The sequence below is a fragment of the Phyllostomus hastatus genome, unplaced genomic scaffold (genome assembly GCF_019186645.2).
Source record: "Phyllostomus hastatus isolate PE091 unplaced genomic scaffold, TTU_PhHast_1.1 phas_contig_16, whole genome shotgun sequence".
NCBI lineage: Eukaryota > Metazoa > Chordata > Mammalia > Chiroptera > Phyllostomidae > Phyllostomus > Phyllostomus hastatus.
Genome location: NW_025333643.1, coordinates 14,029,300 through 14,050,076, shown reverse-complemented (window position 1 = coordinate 14,050,076; position 20,777 = coordinate 14,029,300). Strand labels below are relative to the sequence as shown.

At 42.1% G+C, this 20,777-nt stretch overlaps 1 protein-coding gene across 3 annotated transcripts in view; it reads left to right on the top strand.

Annotated features, from left to right (window-relative positions):
- IL17RD (interleukin 17 receptor D) overlaps positions 1-20,777 on the top strand; it is a 63,036-nt gene that overhangs the window by 36,588 nt on the left and 5,671 nt on the right. For 2 of the 3 annotated variants that reach the window (XM_045832456.1, XM_045832458.1), the window contains 10 exons: positions 3,204-3,261; positions 7,415-7,540; positions 11,433-11,551; positions 12,087-12,207; positions 14,968-15,012; positions 15,118-15,269; positions 16,465-16,530; positions 17,490-17,544; positions 18,013-18,123; positions 19,131-19,315. In XM_045832456.1, the coding sequence (XP_045688412.1) occupies positions 3,204-3,261; positions 7,415-7,540; positions 11,433-11,551; positions 12,087-12,207; positions 14,968-15,012; positions 15,118-15,269; positions 16,465-16,530; positions 17,490-17,544; positions 18,013-18,123; positions 19,131-19,315 (1,038 nt within the window). The remainder of the gene's footprint in view (positions 1-3,203; positions 3,262-7,414; positions 7,541-11,432; positions 11,552-12,086; positions 12,208-14,967; positions 15,013-15,117; positions 15,270-16,464; positions 16,531-17,489; positions 17,545-18,012; positions 18,124-19,130; positions 19,316-20,777) is intronic. The other variant, XM_045832457.1, reaches the window with a different exon arrangement.

Here is a 20,777-nt window from a genome sequence, read left to right as displayed (position 1 = left end):
TGAATAACATCTACATTTTTTTGTAAAGAAAACATTGATAGGTTCTTGGGATTATGATGTGAGCATGTTTGGGGGTTCTGTTATTCTGTGCAGTGCACAGTGTAAAGAAAAGAATAGTGCTCTGTGGGCTAGCCTGGACACCATAGCTCAGCCTCCTGGGGGCTCTGGAGTAGTGGAAGTATTATTCAGGAGTGAGCTGAGGACCACCCAATGAACCACCTGGCTGATGCATGTACTGAGAAGCCATGCCTTCTGTGACTTCCAAGAGTGAAAGGTCTTCAGAGTGCATGCAAGAGCTGGTGCCTGCAATGATATTTTTTGCTTCCAAGCTCCATGCAGGTTTGGATGGTCACAGGGTCTTTTGGTATCTGATTTTCTGTGGAATCAGAATTACCATTTTATATCTACATTGGCAGGCATGCTGTGCCAGTGAAATTACCATGCTTGCATCAAATGAGTATATGCGCAGACTGATGTATCAGCAATACAATGTGATAGGGGCTGGAGTAGGGTGGGAAGCACATGGGGGAGCAGGATTAGGGTGATAGGAAGGGCTTCCCGGGAATATGAAAGAGCTCAAGAGCGTGCTGCACGGAAGTGCAGTACCCAGAAGGGTTTGGAAGAGGGTAGAAAGGAGTTGCCACATCAGGAATGGTTTAGGAAGGTCAGGGAGCTTGTTGTGGGCTTGGAGCAAAGGAATGAGAGCAGATTTGCACATTAGTAGCCAGTCTCTTGAGGTCAGGATCCAGGTCTAGTTCAGGGCTAAGTGCCCAGCCCATCAGGGCCTAGATGGAATGCTCAGTGAGTAGAGAAGGACACTGCATGCAAGCCTCACCATCCTTTGAGGCCAGTTCATTTGGAACAGCTCCACACACATCACAGACCTTATTTGGAGGGATTTAGGTTGTTGTATATACAAGTGATATAGAACATCTCACTGTCTTGGGCTCCTTTCCATGCTACATTGCTCATTGCAAGTGCCTAATAATTTTCTGTTAAAAACATGTTGCAATAGAAATATAGGGAGGACAGGAAAAAAAGAGGAAAAGCTGACAAAGTCCTACAAGTAAGGTGATTGGTCACCAGGGTCCTATGTATCATGGAGCATGCTGTTAAATGGAATGCATTTCCCTTTTGAAAAGTGCTTCTTTTTCATGGCTTCACAAGATACGCCGTACATCCTTCCCACAGGGAAGTCATGCAAACTGTCTTTTAAAAAAACTCAGGGGAGGAGACCTGGACCTACTGGATCAAGTGGTTTGCCATTGGTATCCAGCTGGAGGATAAAAAGATTGAGATACTTACCTTGGCCTCTAGATTGCATTTTTGTTTCCCTCCCATGATGTTCCTTTTCCTGTCCATTCTAACTCAGTTATCCTTCCCTCTTTGAAGCATCTGATGTGGGTCATCCTTACCCTTGGTTCATCCTTCCTGAGGTGCTGTCTGTGGCATTTCATATGCTGTATGCTTATTTATGGCTGGCTCTCCCCCCTCTACATATATCTTGTATGACGTCTACATTGAGACTTCTTGGAGGGCTGGATATGATTTGGGATTTGTCTGTGTGCCCTTTGTGTGATCCACATATCTAGTTACTTTGCTCCTCAGGGCAGGGACAGTGGCTGCTTTGCTCACCACTATACCTGGCTCCTAATGGATGGTGGGTGAATTTGTGTCCTGGGGATTTGTAAGGGAGGGGGAGGGTATGGTTTGGGTGTGGGGATTGTATTGTCTCTGGCCTCCTGGTTGGTCCAGTTGCTCTGGTCTTGGCCATCTGGAAGTTGAGTGTCCTGTAGTTGCACAGACTGGCCTGGTCTGTAAGCAGTTATGGCAGAGTTTAGGCTTTTAATAAGGTAACAACACTTTCCAAAGTTTTTCAGTTCAGGTGAGAAATTCTGGAATCTTGTATAAATGTGGGGGAAGGGAGGATGGAAGAAGGAAAGCTGGAGAAGGAGGGTGACCAGCCCAGGAGTTCTTGGGCTGGTATGCCATGCTGACTTAGATTTTGTTGCTGTTCACTCCTCACTTTAATTAGAATGGTGTGTGTGTGTCTCCATCTGTCCCTTTCTGCACATCTGTGCTTTCCCAAGGTCCACGTTTATCTGAGCTCAGGGATACAGTTTCAGTAGGCGTGCCTGGCTTCAGGGTAAGCAGTGTGAGCATGCCTGCAGCATATGGATGTGCTGGGGCTGTGGTCTGAGACCCTGGGCTCCATCAGAAGCGTTCTGCACTTTTTGTCTCGGTGTAACAATTGCCCATTAAATACCAGGCTGTCAGCATATGGTTTCCCCAACATCCCCCTTGTTGAGTGGAAACTTCAGCTGTGTGGCTAGAATATTTTCCCATCATTTAGCATTTCAGAATTAACATATTTTGGAGAATCTGCAATTAATGCTGAATAGTGCACTTTCAGATAACTATAGAAACAGTTAAGTCAGAGTCGGTAGATCTGTAGCTACTCTTTCCCATAATGGATAAGTGGTGGGTTAGGAAAAGGCGGGGCTAACAGGAGGATTCCGGGGCTCCCTCTGCGGATGCTGTAATTAAAGTGGGAAGTCTGGTGGAGTTGTTATCCCTGCTGTTAAGAGTGCAGATGGCTAACAGCCACATCACCAAGAGTTAAGAGTTAGACCTTTTAAAGTCTTTTTTTCTTTTATGACCCACCCTATATATTCCAAGCAAATGTATGGATGCAGTGAAGAATTTTCTCATTAAAAGTAACAGCTTGTTCCCACACTCATTCCTGGTCTTGGAATGAGAAACCTGTTTCCTTAGACTTGAGGAATTGCCTATCTGTTGTGACTTAATAGAGCTTTTGGATGAGAGTGCCTGGTTAACAAATTTTATAACCAATCAGTGCTCAAAGCAGATCCAACTGGTAGGGCTCCAGCTGGCAACTCATCTCTCTCCCAATTTTACTGTTAATGAATCATTATTTAAGCCCCAAATACAGAACAGTCTGCTCCTGTTGTCTTAGGGGAAGTGAGTGCTCATGATCCCCATGGCCGGACAGTTAGGAATCTCCTGGGCTGCAGGGAGTCTGGCAGCCAGAGGGGACGGCGTGGATGGAAAGAGTGAAGTGCTGCTCAGTGACTGGCATGACCCTGGGTTTCTGCAGTCGTGCGCGTTTTGACTCCATGAAGATCTGTGCCGGAAAAGCAAATTGGCTTCACTCCTCATCATGTTTTCCTGTTTTCCCACAGGGAGTGGGGCCAGCTAGCAGAAACAGCGGGCTGCACAATATCACCTTCAGATATGACAGTAAGTAACTGCCTTGACCTCCAAAGAGTGAAGCCCTTTGAGCTTATACGGTTGTGCTTAATCAAGGATGCTGTGGGTCCTGGGGTTAAGGAATTTCTGAACCTGCTTAGATTTGTCAGCAGAGCTAAAGTGGCTCAGTCTGAACTAAGCCACTCGAGAATTTGGGACAGGTCAAGTGTCCTCTGTAGTGGTTAGAGAAGTTGTGTATGGAGACCTCCCCTGATTTCCTCAGGACATGGTCATGTTCTTAAGAACAAACACAGCTGTCTGTGGGACCCAGCAGGCAACACAGGCATGAAGCTACTCAAGTGCAGGATGCAGGGCATGGTGGGACTGTGGCATCCTGGATGGGCATGTTTGGTCGCAAAGCAGCACTGGCTCCTCCGTTCCAGCTGCTTGTGGCCTTGAGGAATCCCCCCAAGTATTACTAGAAATGATTTCCAAGAAGAGTAGGAGATTTGCATTTTCTTGTATGAACATTTTTTTTAATATTGGCATTTATTTAAAAATTGTCAGAAACACAGAGTGGGCCAAGTGAATCTGGGTTCCTGACCAGCCCAGGGGCCTTTGGTTGGCTGTTTCTGAATCAGGCCTGGGTTCCAAACGTAGTTCCCCACTTACCAGCTGTGAACTGTGGCAGGTGATTTGAGTTCTCCAAGTCTCAGTTTTCTCATTGTAAAACAAAGATTAATTTCTTCCTCAGCATCTTTTTTTTCTTGCATATGAGTGTCATAGTTTAATGCATGTAAAGTATAAAAGTAAGCAGAACCAATCTAAGTCATTCCTCAGCATTTTGAGGTTTAAACAGGTAATCTTAATATCTATTAATATTAGAAGTTATTCAAACTAGAGTTGAAATACAAGCACCTTTTTGACCCCTTCTCTCAGGGCTTCCTGGCTGACTTGTTTTCTGAGAGCAAGTTGGGGTGCTTTTTCTGATTAAGCATACACAACCCCCTCATGGGCTTTCATCCCCAAGAAAGTAATTATATAGAACTGTGAGCATTTTAGCCTTATGAGCCATAACTTAAAAGTGAAAATGACAAGAAGGAGGCTGACTCATATTTAGTGATCCCTGACATTTGATTTATCTCTTGGAGATGGTTATGAGTTCATGTAATAAGTAAGAGGTGTAGGTCACGGGAGGCCTCTGGAATGATCACAACTAAAGCAGGGTTTTCCACATGGCATATACAATCTAACAATTTTAAGATACAATTATATATGTCAAATTAATGCCTGCAGTGGCTGATGTGGATACTTTAAGTTAATCAATGAGGACTTACATATGAAACAGTCATTGCATGTTAGTGGTGTGTGCATGTTTTTGGTAAATGCTGTGATTCTAATGAAGGATTTGCAAGTCCATGATACATAATTCAGCTAAGTAGAGACATGTGTAAGAGACCTTTGATTTAGAAAGTTAATTTCTAGTATATGTTCTTGGTCCTGGCAGATCTTGTATTACATTCAAGAGTTCCTATTTTCTGTTCACCTGCAAACAAGTTTTTGCATCTCTGATTTAATACGGTGATTTGTGAAAGAGGATCTATACCTGTAAAAAGCATTTTATTGTTTTCTTCATGGGACTGGATATTTGTCCCATGTGCCAGTGCCTATCTCTTACTCATTATTTTCTTTCTAATTCTTCAGCATTTATTTAGAATTTAATTCACAACTCATAATGATTCCTGAGACATCTAAATTGAGTTGAATTTTGGCAAAATGTCCTTTTGGGCACAATTTTTTGTAACTAAAATTCAAAATGTTAGATTTGCTAATAATTGGATACAATCTGTGTAAAGTACATCCATTGTTTTCCATCAAGAAAGGTATTTCTCTCCTTTCCACAAGGAAGTTCCTGTTATTGCTTAGTTGACTGGTTACTAATTCTGTTTGAAATAACTAAGAACCAATTACCAAGTTTTCACCAAAAGTATTAAACTACAAAACTTGTTATTTTTTATTCCTTTGCCATTTAATGCTACAAAGAAAGAAAATATCTTGCTATTAAATTAAAACCAAATTTCACAGGTCTCTTTGCCTCCTTTCACATTGCATTTCTTGTTTCTTCTTCAGCCTCTGAGGGGGTAATGCCTGAGTAGGTTGTAATACATTTTCTTAATTCTTAGACTTTTTATTTGCATAATTTTATTTACAGAAAGCCAGAGAATACTAATTTTGGCATTAGGAATGAACAAAGAAAAAGACCCCATGATTTCCTCTTGTTCATACATCTTTTCCTAAAGCTGAAGACAAAGATTTCTCTTTCACTGTAGACCTCAATAAATGAAAATGTTTGAACTTTACAAGCGTGATGGGGTCTTGTCCTTTTTCATATTGGGAAACTGGGCTCAGCCAGGAATTTTGCAGACTGAGCTCTTCTGATTCAGAACTCATTTGAGTAATAGGGTCTGTGCTGAGGATGGTAAGAGCCCTGCATTGAGAGTGAATTTTCATCAGAGGAGACTTCAGTTTTATTATTAACATCTTTTCAGAATAAGTAATATTATAATGTTGAGGGCTGTTTTTGAAGCAGCTAGGAGTACACCTAATTTGGAAGGCAAGATAGCAGGATACAAAGTAGTGCGGGGGATCAAGTTTTAAAACAGAAGGGTGTGCCCTGGCTGATGTGGCTCAGTGAATTGAAATGGAAAGGTTTCCAGTTCGATTCCCAGACAGGGCACATGCCTGGGTTGTGGGCCAGGTCCCCAGTCGGGGGTGCATGAGAAGCAACCATACATTGATGTTTCTCTCCCTCTCTTTCTCCCTTCCCCTCTCTCTGAAAGTAAATAAATAAAACATTTAAAAAAGGGGTCCATTTTAGTGCACATGTGTTGTACTTTAATAAGAAATTTTAAAAGGAGGAGTATTGTGTGCACGTTAAAAGGCTTGAAAGGCTATCCATTAGATATTAGCAGTTACTTCTATGTGGTGAGAGGTTCTGAGTGACTTTCATATTTTTCCAGTATTCTCTTTTAATTTTTCAATATCCAATGAACATTTTAGTCATAAAAATGGCAGATGTGTGACACAGTTTGTGGAAAATACCTCTGAATGCTTCCCCTCGAAGGAAAACACCCTGATTTCAGAGGGATAACAGGTGGGTTGATGGAATGGAAGACCTTTTACAGAAGATACAAAAGAATTTTCAAGTTTAATCATTGAGAAGGAAACGAAGATGGAGCAGGAAGGATCATGAATTGCTGTCTGCCAGGGATGGCTGGTGGTTCTCCCTGCACAAATGGCCATTCTCAGAAATCCCAGCCCGAGTCTGGCTGGAGGCTTCTGGCAGCTCTTTAGGATCTTGCAGCCTTTGAAGGTATATTTAGTAAAACCAGGTGGCGCAGCTGCTCTCATTGTCATGGCTGCATTGACAGGTGGCAGTGAAGCATGTCCACAGAAAAATAAAAGAATCGGGGGTTTCATTTTTTCAGCAGTGTGGACTGTGATTTTAGTGGGTGTTGTGGGTGTCTTTGATGACATGTGTGGGAGCAAAAGTTTTACCTTTGTTGATGCTAGTTAACATTTGAAGGTGCTTTGCTTATCACTAAGTCAGTCAGTATCTTTTGTAGCTACTAATTGGATTGTTTCACAGCCTTTACTCTCCCCTGAGTTTACATCCTCATTTTATTTCCTTTTCCCCATGTACCTTGCCCTCTAGGTTTCTTATGAAAACAAGTAAACCCAGGTTATTTAGCCATTGTTTTGTTTTACCTCACTTTGTTACACTGCAAACTGATTGAGGTAGGTAAATAATTATTGATTTGGGTAAAATGTCCTAATAGTAAAAAAGTCCATGCCACATACACACACAACCCAGCCCATGTAGGATCCTTCTAACACTGTCCTGGAACTTAACTCGGGGTGGGTGGTGGTGCTGGTGGTACGAAAAATACATCCCACTGCAACCTTTGAGAATCTCCCAAACTGTCAGCCTCTGATGTCATATTTGGGCTTTTGAGGCACACAGAGTGGATTTGGTTATCTGCAGACATGCTGTATGTAATTGGAGAAGATGAACTTGTAAATAAAAACTTCTTTGAACTTTCTGTTTTTTTATCATAAAGATACAAATTTTAAAAAATGTCTTGTCATTCTATTAAAAACTACAGTTTCTAATGTGACTGTTCTTGTTCTCCCAACTCTCTAGACTGTACCACATACTTGAATCCAATGGGGAAGCATGTGATTGCTGATGCCCAGAACATCACCATCAGTCAGTATGCTTGCCACGACCAAGTGGCAGTCACCATTCTTTGGTCCCCAGGGGCCCTTGGTAAGTGGTCAAAATGGAATCCACTGTGTTGGCCTAGGTGGGTAGTGCCCAGTGCAAGGATCCCAGACCTGAGGGCCTCCAGGAGCCAGGAAGGTCTTGATGTGAGAGTAGCTTTGGTTGGTCTGGGCACAGACATGCTTCCTACTTTTATGCATACACATGCTGGGCATGCTCACGGCTTGATGCTGTGACCTGTGGCTCATCTTTTGTTCCCTTGGCTGTTAGTGAGAAAGATGTGGGCTTGAAAAATACTAGTGTGTGAGTGATAAATGTCACAGGCTTGCTTGGCCTCTGTGTCTCAGCCGTAGTGGGAGGATGGGTGGCCCATCCAAGACGTGAAGGGCTTGGCATTCAGCATTAATGGTTTCTAGCCACACAGAGATGTGCAAGACCAGCACTGGCACATTTTGTGAGTTTTCAGGAAAATCCAGTTTTCATGAGAAACCATGAAATAAACAGTTTTTAAATGTTGGCAACTAATTGAATTTTTATTAAATAGTGTGGTCTGAAAAAAAAAACAAACTGAAACAAAGAAACTGAAAAAAGCAAATCCACATTATTTGGCCAGATTCAGGTTAGGGCCATGTCTACTTGTGTTCTTTAATGAGTTGATGATACACAGGAAAGGACGGGATAGTTGTGTGGGACATGGGACAGGCCCGTTTCTTCAAATGGGCCTGAGTTTGAACCCGGATCACAAGAGATCTTCGGATCACAAGAGATCTTCAGATCTCACTGAGCCCCAGCTTCCCCATCTGTAAAGTGCAGATGACTGCCTCTTGGTTTGTTGTAAGAGTTAGAGACAAACAAGGCACATTTTTAGAGGGAGCTCTTAAAAAACCGTGGCTATTGTTATTATCATCAGAACCTGGTCCTTTGGCATTGCCATAGGATAAAAAAAAATCTGGCCAAGGGAAAAGTGAAATAAAGTCAGAATTTGAAATCTGAATGTGATAAATCTCAGAAGAACCAGATTGCAGGAGAGGTGAGTGCAGAGAGAGGGAGGATGAGTCAGACCCGTGGGCCTGACTCACTTATTCATGTAAATACTGCTGGGTCTGAATCCAATGAGCTTCCAAAAATAACATTATCTTAACATTTAAAGATGCAAACGTTCTCTGTGGATAAAAGGGAAGTGGTTGGTCCATGTAAGGCTAAATGCCTAGGGTTGACCTGATGAATTGCAGGCTCCGAGTAAGAGATGTTAGCTGGGGCAGTGAGCCAACTTGTGGAACTGTGAGGCAGAAGGTTGTGCTTTACCTGCACGATGATTTGGCGGGCGTGGGGGAGGTGGCTGGACAGGTTCTATCAGTTTCTGTGAAGTTCTGTCCAGGAAGCTCCTTGGGAGCCAGAAAAGCATATGGGTTAAGAGCATTCTGGGTTTAAATCTCACCTCTGCCATTTCATTCCTATGTGACCCTGGGCAAGTCATTTAGTGTCTACACCTCAGTTTCCTCATGAATAAAATGGGGGTAATAATACCTTCTTTCTGTGATTGTTAGGAGGATTCGATGACTTCAGTGATGGGCAAGGGTAAATACGTTCCTTTATGGGAAGCTACCCTATAGCATTGCTGCACATTATATAACTACAAGGTGCTAACAGTATTGTGATAAAGGTGTTACTGTGGTTTAAGATTTACATTTGCTGCCTCTCCCACCCACTGCCAGACTTGGTGTAGTGGGTTTTCAGGAAGGTCTTTTAAAAATAAGGACTAAAACCACCCACTGCCACCCCAGCTGATGAATTTTTATGTAATTGTGAGATATGGGTCTTTAATCATACTAATCACCTGGCTTTTGTTAAAACAGTAGTTCTGGGGGCATTACATGAAAATATTAATATAAATAGTAAGAATTTGTTTTGAAAATTGGGGGTGGGGGTGAGAGGCAGAATCTCAAAAGGCAAGTTCTTGTGAGACCTACTTAAATAGTTGCCGGATCTTGTCAGCATGTTCAGTTCTCAAGCTGTTGGTCAGCTGGTCACCCCCATAGGAAGCTTTGTGTTTGAAATACGACAGAGTCTCTACCTACACACTCTCAACTCAGACCCCCTGAAACAGGAGGCTCTACTTGTAGCTCCTTTGCCCTGCCCACCATAAAATATGTGTTCTTCATCAAACAGTTATAGGATTGGAGAATCTACTCAAAAGAGAAAGAGATTTCCCTGGCCTTTGCCATCCATAATTTTCCCACCTGGTTAATTGCATCCTGTGTAATTACTTTGGCCCAGGGAGGGGAAGGGTTGAAAATGTCTCCTTGTCTAGTGTTCAGAAAGAATGCGAAATTGATATCGTGCCAATTGAGGCCGGCTTGGGGGATCTCCAGCTGCACTCAGACCACTCCGGTCTCCGTGGGATACAGAGCTCCAGTACTGGCTCTTGTGGACATCAGAGCTTAATCCTTTTGAAAGCATCTAGTCCAACGTGCAGCAGGGGAAGCTCAGGTGGCAGGAGGCTGGGCCTGTGCCTTTCAGCAGCACTGTGGGTGTCTCGGGGCCTCTGAGTGCTGTGTGAAGAGCACACACTGGGCAGCTCTTGGGTGTCTGCCTTTCAGGCATGATTAGAGCAAGAGCCGCTTTGTAAATCACATAGGCATTCTTCTCAACTATTTAATCTCAAGCCTAGTAACCCCTTGGGTGCAGACACACACTTTGTTGGGAATTTTGTACATTGCTCACTGACACATACCAGCAAAGATAGGACTAAAACTGAAAGTGGAAACAGTGATTTGGGGAGAGTCCCTAGTCAGCATGGGGAATTATCAGTTAGATACACCCTGTTTTTAATGACCTAGAAATTATGCATTCCACAATAGACTTTTTATGTTCATTTGTGACTTGAGTCTAAATATTTGAAGCCTGATATCACAGAGGCAATGGGCATATGTGCAATGGCTGGCTGGATTAGAGCTTAATTGATTAGTAATGGTGTGACAGAGAAAATCACCTGGCCTGTACCAGAGGAATGCGGGATATATGTTTTTCCTTTCCATAAACGCAGATATTCTGGCCAGAATAATACTTCCTTTAACTGTGCCATGTAGGTAGAGAGGATAATAATGTTGGAGGAAGGAAAGTGTGTTCAAAAGTATAGTAATTAGGTCCACACTTAAAATATATATACATTTTGTTGATTCTGCTATTACAGTTGTCCCAATTTTTCCCCATTTTTCTCCCTCTGCCTGGTACCCCCCTTTCCTCCATGATCCCCCCACACTTAGTTCATGTCCGTGGGTCCTGCATATAAGTTCTTTGGCTTGTCCATTTCCTATACTGTTTTTAACCTCCCCTTGTCTATTTTGTACCTACCATTTGTACTTCTTACTCCCTGTACCTTTTCCCCCATTCTCTCCCTTCCCCCTCCCAGCTGGTAACCCTCCAAATGATCTCCATATCTATGATTCTGTTCTCATTTTTAGTTGTTTGCTTACTTTGTTTTTGATTTTTAGGTTTGGTTGTTGACAGTTGTCAATTTGTTGCCATTTTACTGTTCGTAGTCTTGATCTCCTTCTTTTTCTTAAATAAGTCTCTTTAATATTTAATGTAAATAATGGCTTAGCAATGAATTCCTTTAGCTTTACCTTGTCTGGGAAGCACTTTATCTGCTCTTCAGTGCTAAATGATAACTTTGCTGGATAGAATAATCTTGGTTGTAGGTCCTTTCTTTTCATCACTTTGAAAACTTCTTGCCAGTCCCTTTTGCCTGCAAAGTTTGTTTTGAGAAATCAGCTGACAGTCTTATGGGAACTCCTTTGTAGGTAAATCAGGGCTTTTCTCTTGCTGCTTCTAAGATTCTCTCTTTATCTTTAACCTTTGGCATTTTAATTATAATGTGTCTTGGTGTGGTCCTCTTTGGGTCCAACTTTTAGTAAAAGCATTCTGTTTTGCTTAGGCATCGAATTCCTGAAAGGATTTCGGGTAATACTGGAGGAGCTGAAGTCAGAGGGACGACAGTGCCAGCAACTGATTCTGAAGGACCCAAAGCAGCTCAACAGTAGCTTCAAAAGGACTGTAAGTCACACGTAGGGAATGTGCTCCTGAAGACACGCATTGTTTCAGGGGCCTGAATGGTCTATTCACAGTCTGTGAAACTGGAGAAGGGGGGGCTTTGAGGTCTGCCCCACCTGCCAAGGTGGACAAGAATGGCCGGCAACACTGCCAGCCTGCTCCATACTCCCTGAGAAATCCTCCCGCACCTCTCAGTGGTAAACACACCTTGGGTTACGTGCTGGAACAGCCATCCTGGAAGGTGCTTTGTGCTCTTTGGCTTGTATGTGGGCTCCTTCCTACCATCTTTGAAGTTCAGTGTTTACAAGTTCTGTCTTCCTTGCCAAAAACAGACAGCATTGTTGATCTTCATTTCATTGAGGTATCCATATCTAACCTTGGTCCAAAAAATAGACCTGATTTCCTCCTTCCCCAAGACACACCCCCCAGCTCTGGAACTGTGGCTGGGTGATTGTCAGGGGAGAATGAAGCTCTCTCTGGTAGGTGGAGGGGTGGGTAATTTCTCCATGATGTCACCTGTGTTTTTGTTCCCGTTTAGGGAATGGAATCTCAACCTTTCCTGAATATGAAGTTTGAGACGGATTACTTTGTAAAGATTGTTCCTTTTCCTTCCATTAAAAATGAAAGCAATTATCACCCTTTCTTTTTCAGAACCCGAGGTGAGTATGACCTTTTCTTCCTGGTTCCCATTGGGAGACTTCTTTTAATTTTTGACAGACATGTATTCAGGAGTCCACAAAATACTGGTATGAAACCAGCATGGTGAAGAGAAAAGCATCCAGAAAAGCAACTTTTAGAATTAAGATTCGGCACAGGAAGCATTAATCTAACCAGAAACACCCATTCCTGGTCTAGAGTAGACATGATGGTTGATTTTTTTAGAGGGTGTTTTAGTCATACATAAAAACCATTTGATTTAAAAAATAGGAATAAACCCTGGCTGGGTAGCTCAGTTGGTTAGAGCAAGGGTGTCAAACTCATTTTCACCGGGGACCATATCAGCCTCACAATTACCTTCAAAAGGCCAAATGTAATTTTAGGACTGTATAAATGTAACTACTCCTTAACTGTTAAGTGAGAGCTTGGTGCTGCTGCTGGGTAGAAACAAAGTGCTGGGCCAGATAAAACAAGGTGGAGGGCTGGATTCGGCCCACGGGCCTACTATTTGCCATCTGTGGGTTAGACCATTGCCCTGATACACCGAGGTTACGAGTTTAACCCACAGTCAGGGCACATATAAGAATCAACCAATGAATGCATCATCAAGTAGAACAACAAATCCATGTTTCTCTCTCTCTCTCTCTGTCTTTCTCTGCCCCTTCCTCTCTTTAAAATCAACAAATCTAAAACAATAGGAATAAAAAGTATACGTTGATTTTTGGGGTGAAGAGTAGAGCATAAAATAATTGCATCGTTTATGTGTCATCAGGTGGGTAGCCTTGGGGAGGGATTACCTGCCATTTTCAGGATTAGATTAGGAAATTCAAGCAGTGTGCCTGAGGTCACTTCTTCCTAGAAATTTATTGTCTCTACTTATTTATTTTGCACCTATGTGCCAGGCCCTGTTCTAAATCTTTCTAAATATTAAGTCAGTCAAATTCCCCCATGACGCAGGTTCGATTCCCAGTCAGGGCACATGCCTGGGTTGCAGGCCATGGCCCCCAGCGACTGCACATTGATGTTTCTCTCTCTCTCTCTTTCTCCCTCTCTTCCCTCTCTAAAAATAAATAAATAAAATAAAATCTTTTTTAAAAAGAAGTGAATATGTATTAAAAAAAATTCCCCCATGACAACCCCACAAAGAATTGGTAATTGGATGCAGAATCACACACAGAGAGGGCTTTCCGGAGCTGGGGTTTGAACCCCAGAGGTCTGTCTCTCTATCCACACTCTCAAACCACTCCCCAGAAACCATGCTGGGTTCCCTTTTCTGCCTGGCTGTCCCTTTCCATGTTTTGCATGTAGTGTCTCTTTTGTCTCCCTGAATCACCATGGTGGTGCCCAGATACCCTGCAAGCTTCAGCAGTGCTCTCTTGCCTGCCTGGTCAGCCTTCCTGTCTGCCATTCCAGGGCAAGCAGTCGGTACGACCCAGCATCCCCTCCTGTGTGGTCTAGTTCCTGTTCTTCTCCTTTGAGATGTTTTTTTGTCAACTCCAGCCTTCATCAGTGTTTCCTTCCCTTTGAAGAATTTTTACTCTGGTTGTTTTCTTCTGGTCTTACTTGCTTTTTTTTTAAACTGTGGTTGTTTTCCATGCAGCAAAGGTATTTTATAAAAATTGGTCTTATTTTCTTAATTAAATAAGATTCCATGGGGAAAAGACCATTAGCATGTAACCATATCTTTTGGCACCTGACATGTAACAACCAGATAGAGTATTCAAAGCATGTGTTCATGAAAAGTTTCCTTAAATCAAACCTAGCATAATTTAAGATTAATTTTTCCCATCAGAATCAGTCAGTGTGTCTATCTGGATGTGAGGCAGAGGCAGGAGATGTGTTTTATCACTATTTCAGTGCAGTGACCTTGAGTCTGCCTTCTGTTTTCTTGGAATTGTATGGACATTTCCCAGAGGTTTCTCCTGGGTTAGCAACATGGCATATTGAACCAGCTGTTTGGCCTCTCTCATTGAGTTTTTATTGCATTGCAATCTTGTTTCAAAGCTACTGGCTTTGGTGCCTGCTTTGCAGCATTGGTGCTACTTCTTAGTAGATACCTGATGTCACTTTTAGATTCCATCAAAAGGATTTTAGATTAGAATGCTAGTGAAGGTTAAAGTAAACTTGATCTAGCCCTGGCTGGTGTGGCTCAGTTGGTTAGGCATCGTTCTGCAGACTGAAAGGTCATGGGTTCAGCTTCTGGTCAGGGCACATGCCTGGGTTGTGAGTTTGGTTCCCAGTCATAAATGCTTCTTTCTCACATCAGTGTTTCTCTTTCTCTCTCCCTTCTCTTCTCTTTAGAATCACTAAGAAAGAAAAAAAATGGAGATGATAATGGCACCAACTTAAAAAAAATAACCCTGAGACAGTTAACAGCCTCCTGTGCCTAAACACCTCCATGGTGGGACAGGGGCCAGCAGCTTCTGTCACAGCTGAAACGGCATCCATGTGGCACTAGTATGGACAAGGTCCTGCTGCTCTTGGCTGCTGAACTTGAAACTGCATAATCCTTGACAAGCTTTTAAAATCTGGGTGACTTGGTAGTGCTTTTTGGCATAAAATGAACAGCATTAATATTTTATATGGTACAGTTAAGGTCTTCATGAGATACAACTGCGCTATACTGAAAATCATTGTTGAATTGATGTATTTTATACTCTTCCCAGCCGCACCCAGTGCCAGATAGTTATATTTTACTGAATTGTTGGACAAGAAAAATGTCAAACTGTTCTATAACCAAAAATATACACCTTTCTTAATAGCCTGTGACCTGTTGTTGCAGCCAGACAACCTGGCCTGTAAACCCTGTAAGTATAGCTGTTCTTGTCTCAAAGTGTTGTCCTGCGCCCACCCCCGCCCTCCCATGGTGTCGGCTGGCCTCAGGTGCTAACTTGGGTGCTTTGTCCTCCCAGTCTGGAAGCCTCGAAACCTGAATGTCACCCAGCACGGTCTGGACATGCAGGTGTCCTTTGACCACGCACCGCACTCCTTTGGCTTCCGTTTCTTCTATCTTCATTACAAGCTCAAGCACGAGGGACCCTTCAAGTGGAAGACTTGTAAACAGGTTAGTTGTACATAAAGAAATACTACATGTTTTAAAGTGACCCCTGTACCCCTAGAATTTGGATGGTTCAATTTGAGCGTTAGGTGTTGTTGACTCTCAGCAGTCAGTAGGTATTCCAGAATATTCTTTGGTGTGTCTCAGGCCACCTTGCCATCATCCCTAACTCCCCAGTTATCTACACCCCAGCTATCCTGGTGGTAATGTAGCCCAGTAAAAATATTACCAAAGGACCAAAATAATGAAGTATCTCTAGTTTGTTCTTTTATATTTAAACATTAATCAGGTGCCCACTGTGTGCCAGTCACCAAGCTTTACGCTCATTGAGTCCTTACAGCCCTATGAAACAGAGACTGCTGTCATTCCCACTTTACAGATGAGGTTCAGGGAGGTCGCCTGGTTTGCTCAAGGTCACAGAGTAAGTGGAAAAACTATGTGGAAGAGCCATATCACTAGCATTTCAGTGGGTGCTGATTTTACACATAGGCTAAGGTTAAGTAGAACTCAGTAACCAAGTTCTTTAAACTGGGGGCAGTCAAAGGGAATGGGAAACCCATTTTTTTTTTTTAGCTTTGTAAAAAGTTTTTATTTTTAAGTTTTTAATTGCATTTTTTCCGTTACTATTTAGTCCCTTTATATACCCCCTTTCTTCATGCCATTGCGCTCCCCCATCCCCAAATATCACACTGTTGTCCATGGAAGCTCACTGTACTCTAAGATCGCCCCCTGGGAGCACCGAGAGAGGTTTTTAGTGGGCGTGGAAGACCCCAGCATCCTCCTAGGCTTGCTCCTGTGTGTGTTGAGTTTTGCTTTCCTGCTGGCTCTCACCTATTCATTGACCTTTGATCTTTGCTCAAGTTAAAATGACAGCACATAAACACACACAGACAGGTAATTTCTTTCCTCACCCTTTCATTAAGTAAAGGGTATTCTAACTACATAGTTTCAATCAAATATTCCTGCTAAGGGCGCCACCAGCTACGTGTTCAATATGAAAGGGGTCCCAGACTCTCCTGGGCCTTTTATCAAAGTGGAGTCCTGGTAAGGTGGCAGAGAAACACAGTTGCTTTCTGACCTGATTGATGCCTTCTGAAAACGTGTGTGAGACTGGTGGCACAGCTCCTTCAGTTCTGGGGAGAAAAGAGTCCTGATGATCTCTATACAAGATCCAAGTTTTAAGAATATTATTTCTTTGCAGGAGCAAAATACAGAGACAACCACCTGTCTCCTTCAAAATGTATCTCCAGGGGATTATATAATTGAGGTATGTATAAATTAAGAAAGCTCTGTTATTAATTCTACAGAATGAGTCCAGTTCATTTAGAAATCCAACTGTTAACTAAAATTTCGAGCCATTGAAGGTGTGCAGTTATATTTTTACATGGGCCTTAATATGCTTTTTAAAAACTTTATATAAAATTGATATTTGATTTTTTCATTAAATATTTCAAATAAATATTTTTATGTAACCATACAGTCCACATAACCATGATTTTAAATTCTATATAGAATTCTTTCTTCCTTACAAAGATATATTTTTAAAGGTTTACCTTCTAAAAAGTCTTGTTTTGGTAATAAAACAGCAAGGCAAAAGTTATGCCTATTATGTCTGCCTATACTTCTCCAGGTTTCTCCCTGACATTCTTCTGTATAAATTTACATGAGTTCCAAGTTCCACTTAAAAGAGCATGTAAATGATATACTTTTCTTTTCTTTTTGTAAATTTCTTTTCTAGTACCAAAAATATTACAAAAATAGGAGTAAAAGAAAAATAGACATTAAAAATGTGCCCATAGCCTTCTTATTCAAAGATGAACAACGTATCTTAAAATTTTGGTAGAAACACCTAGTTCTTGCATGACTCTGTAACAATATGTGGTTTTGAACAGACACACCCTCTTAAAGCATTAATGGAGGTCCAATATGATCAGTGATAAGATGCCATTCTAATAGAAAAATTGTTAGAACATGGACCTCACTAACTGATTTCATCAGTGAATAAGCCACCTTTTGATTTATGAAGAAGTCAAGACTTGTGAGCTGGTAAAGCAGAGATGTGTATGGCCATCAGTGGACAGCCTCCCCTCATGATCACAGACAGCAGCCCTCCTTTCCCTCACCCCATCCTTCCTGCCGCCCCACACTGCCCTGAGATGACAAAAGAAGGAAATCTGTTGAGATGCTATCATTTAAAAAAATAACACAGCACCCTCTGTTTTGCAGCTGGTGGATGACTCTAATACAACAAGGAAAGTGATGCATTATACCTTGAAGCCAGGTAAGAATCTTTCTGTTTGAAATGTTGGCTCTCGACTATAGTACACCAACACATCTATACCTAATGGTTTATAAAAACAAAACACAACAAAACTTGAGCTCCTCTCTCAAAGGATGTTCAGTTAAATCTGACTTTCCTCCACCCTAATGCAGATGCCTGTAAGATCAAAGCCAGTGTGGTGTGTGTTGCTGGAACTAAATAGTCAATTGTCCTTGGAAGAAAAGTGGTGGTGGGAGGGGGAGGTTTCCTTAGGCAAAATTCTCACTGAGAGGTATTTACAGTTAGCAGACTAACTGTTGAATTGTTTCTTCAAAATGAATCCTTTTTAAATGACTAAACCAGTACTAGAGAAAGGTGGGCAAGGAGTCCTAGAACCTGTTATGTGGCTTATGTTGAAAAAGAAAAAAAAATCTCTTTGAAGCTGCTGTGCTGTTTAAGTTTAAAAGCCCTCCCTTTGAAATTTCCCAGTGCATTCCCCATGGGCTGGGCCCATCAGAGCCATAGCCATCACTGTGCCGCTGGTGGTCATATCAGCGTTCGCAACACTCTTCACTGTGATGTGCCGTAAGAAGCAACAAGGTATGTGTGTGGTGTGTCCCTCCCCCCGGGCACAGGACCGGAGTGCTTGGTCCCTCCAGGTGGGCATCTGGGAAACTACATAGTGCCTTTGTCAGTTTCCTGACTACAGTACTTTCTAGAATTAAAATGCTTGACTTTTAACCTCAGGAGCCACTAAAAGGACAGGCATATCTCTGTTCTCAAACTTGGGGTAGTAAATTCAAGAGCATCAAGGAAGTCTAAAGATATGAATAAGGGTAAAGGTAAGGCTTGATCACTTATAAAAGTCAAGTGTCAGGAGGGAACCTTCTGGGGAGTTGGAAATGTTCTGTATCTTGACCTAAGTGGCGACCACACAAGTGTATACTTGGATAAGAAATTGAGCCCTGGGTGGTTTGGCTTAGTGGATTGAACACCAGCCTGCAAACCAAAGAGTTGCTGGTTTGATTCCTAGCCAAAGCACATACCTCCCAGTAGGGGGCACATGAGAGGCAACTACACATTGATGTTTCTCTCCCTCTCTTTTCCCCTCACTTCCCTTCTCTCTAAAAGTAAATAAATTCTTTAAAAAAACTTCTTACTAAAAAAATAAAAATGGAGATGTACTCTTAAGATTTGTGCATTTTACTCTTGTAAGTTATACTTCAATTTGAAAAAGTGCCTTTTTAAAAAAGGTATGCTCTGCCAATGCTGATTGGACTAGTTAGTAGGTGCACTTCGTTTTAAGAGTTGCTTCTGGGTGCTGTTTGCTGATAGTGTGGTCCCTAAAGTGTGTTTGGTTTGCTCATCTAAAATCTTGGTCGATTATAGGTGAAGAACAAATTTTGACCGTTTTTTGCTCCACTAGATAAATCAGCTGTCCCATTCCCAGTGGTGACCCAGCAGGGCTGGTTAAGTTGGGGAACTGGGAGTACTCTAAGTGGTCATGTCACCTTCTGTTTCTTAAAGATAACATTAGTTCCCCAGTCTTAGGGAACAGGACAGAGTGTTGCTCATAGCTATCAATCCTATCTTCTTTTCCAATTTAGAAAATATATATTCACATTTAGATGAAGAGAGTTCTGAGTCCTCCACCTACACTACAGCACGTCCCAGAGAGAGGCTCCAGCCACGGCCAAAGGTCTTTCTCTGCTATTCCAGTAAAGATGGCCAGAATCACATGAATGTTGTCCAGTGTTTTGCCTACTTCCTCCAGGACTTCTGCGGCTGCGAGGTAAAAATCTAAAATCTTTTCCCTTACCTTTTGTGGGTCACATGCTCTGCACCCTCTTCTGTCTATCTTATCCCTGCCTCCAGGCCTCATTCGGTGGCACCTGCTCTCCAGCAGTTCCTGGCTTCCAAATGGGGGTCAGACTTGCATTCTTCTTTCAGTCTGCCCTACCCATCACCAAAACTAAATGCTTTCTAATACTCAGTTCTAACTCTGACACTGTCCTGCTCAGAAGCCTTGGGCGGCACTTACCTGACAGGAAGTTATGTGGTGGTGGTGTGTGTGGGGGTGGGGGGAGGGGGTTAGCTGGGAGAGGCAAGCTGCCCTGGGAGCATTTGGGGGAGGGGCGGGGAGGTGGTCACTTGACATATCCTGGTGAGCATCAAAGAGATAATGGCAAGTAAAGTGGATTTAACAATTTGGGGGAGTTTTGCTAAAAAGGGAAAATAATACATCATGGTTTCTTACCTGTTCTTTTTAGTTAAGCTATTCATATAGAGATTGTTTATAATGTTATAGTGTTAATGTTAGAGTGAAGTCTGAAGCTATCATGGAGGGTACATTGTTTCTTACAAATGCAAGAATTATACAGTAATTGTGTAGTTAGGTTATTTGTGCCTGCTGGTAGGTAGCTCTCAATCTCTCCTTGTGGTGAGGCTGCCCTCTAGTGTCAAAAAATGTATTTACAAGGCTGGCTCCGTTTCCCAATGTAGGAAGGTAGAGAGGTTGGCAGATAAGCCCATGTGCTGAAAAACAATGGCAAACTTGAGCAGGTACCACACACTGTCTTCAGACACAGACAACCTCATTTATGTGTGTAATACTGTAGAAAATTTTGAAACTAGAAAAAGATGAGGAAAAGTAGCCTGAAACATCAACCTGAAAAAAAGAGGAACCATGGTTAATATTCGGTGTATGTCCTTCCAGTCTTTTTCTACGTGGATGAACTCATACATACAGTTTGTGTTTGGGGTAGCTTGGAATTATTTTTTCTGTCTCTTTAATAACTTTTTACACAATCAGCAGTTTTGCATAAACTGTCATTTTAAATAGCCATGTGATCCATGATGTTATTTCAAATCGTTAAACATCTCAGTAGTTCATTTTTGCTTCATTTCTGATGATTTTCCAAAGATAAATGCCTGAAATGGAATTGCTAAATCAAAGACAGGAACATTTTTTAAATGCTTGGTATATAATCCCAGTTAGTTTTTAGAATGTATGTTTGGAAGAATTAGGGCAAGTGTAAGACAAATTTAGGATTATCTTTAGCAGGTGGATAGATGTTTGGGGTTTCTTCTTTTTGGTAACACCTCAGAGCAGAAGAGGAAGACAAAGTCATTTCAGATCCCCACCCCCCTTAACAGACTATGGCTGCATGTTTGGGCATAGCCACTGGGAATTCTGAACTACAGAAGGGAAGAGAAAGGTACAATTACAAAGAAATGACTTCAACAGAATCAGG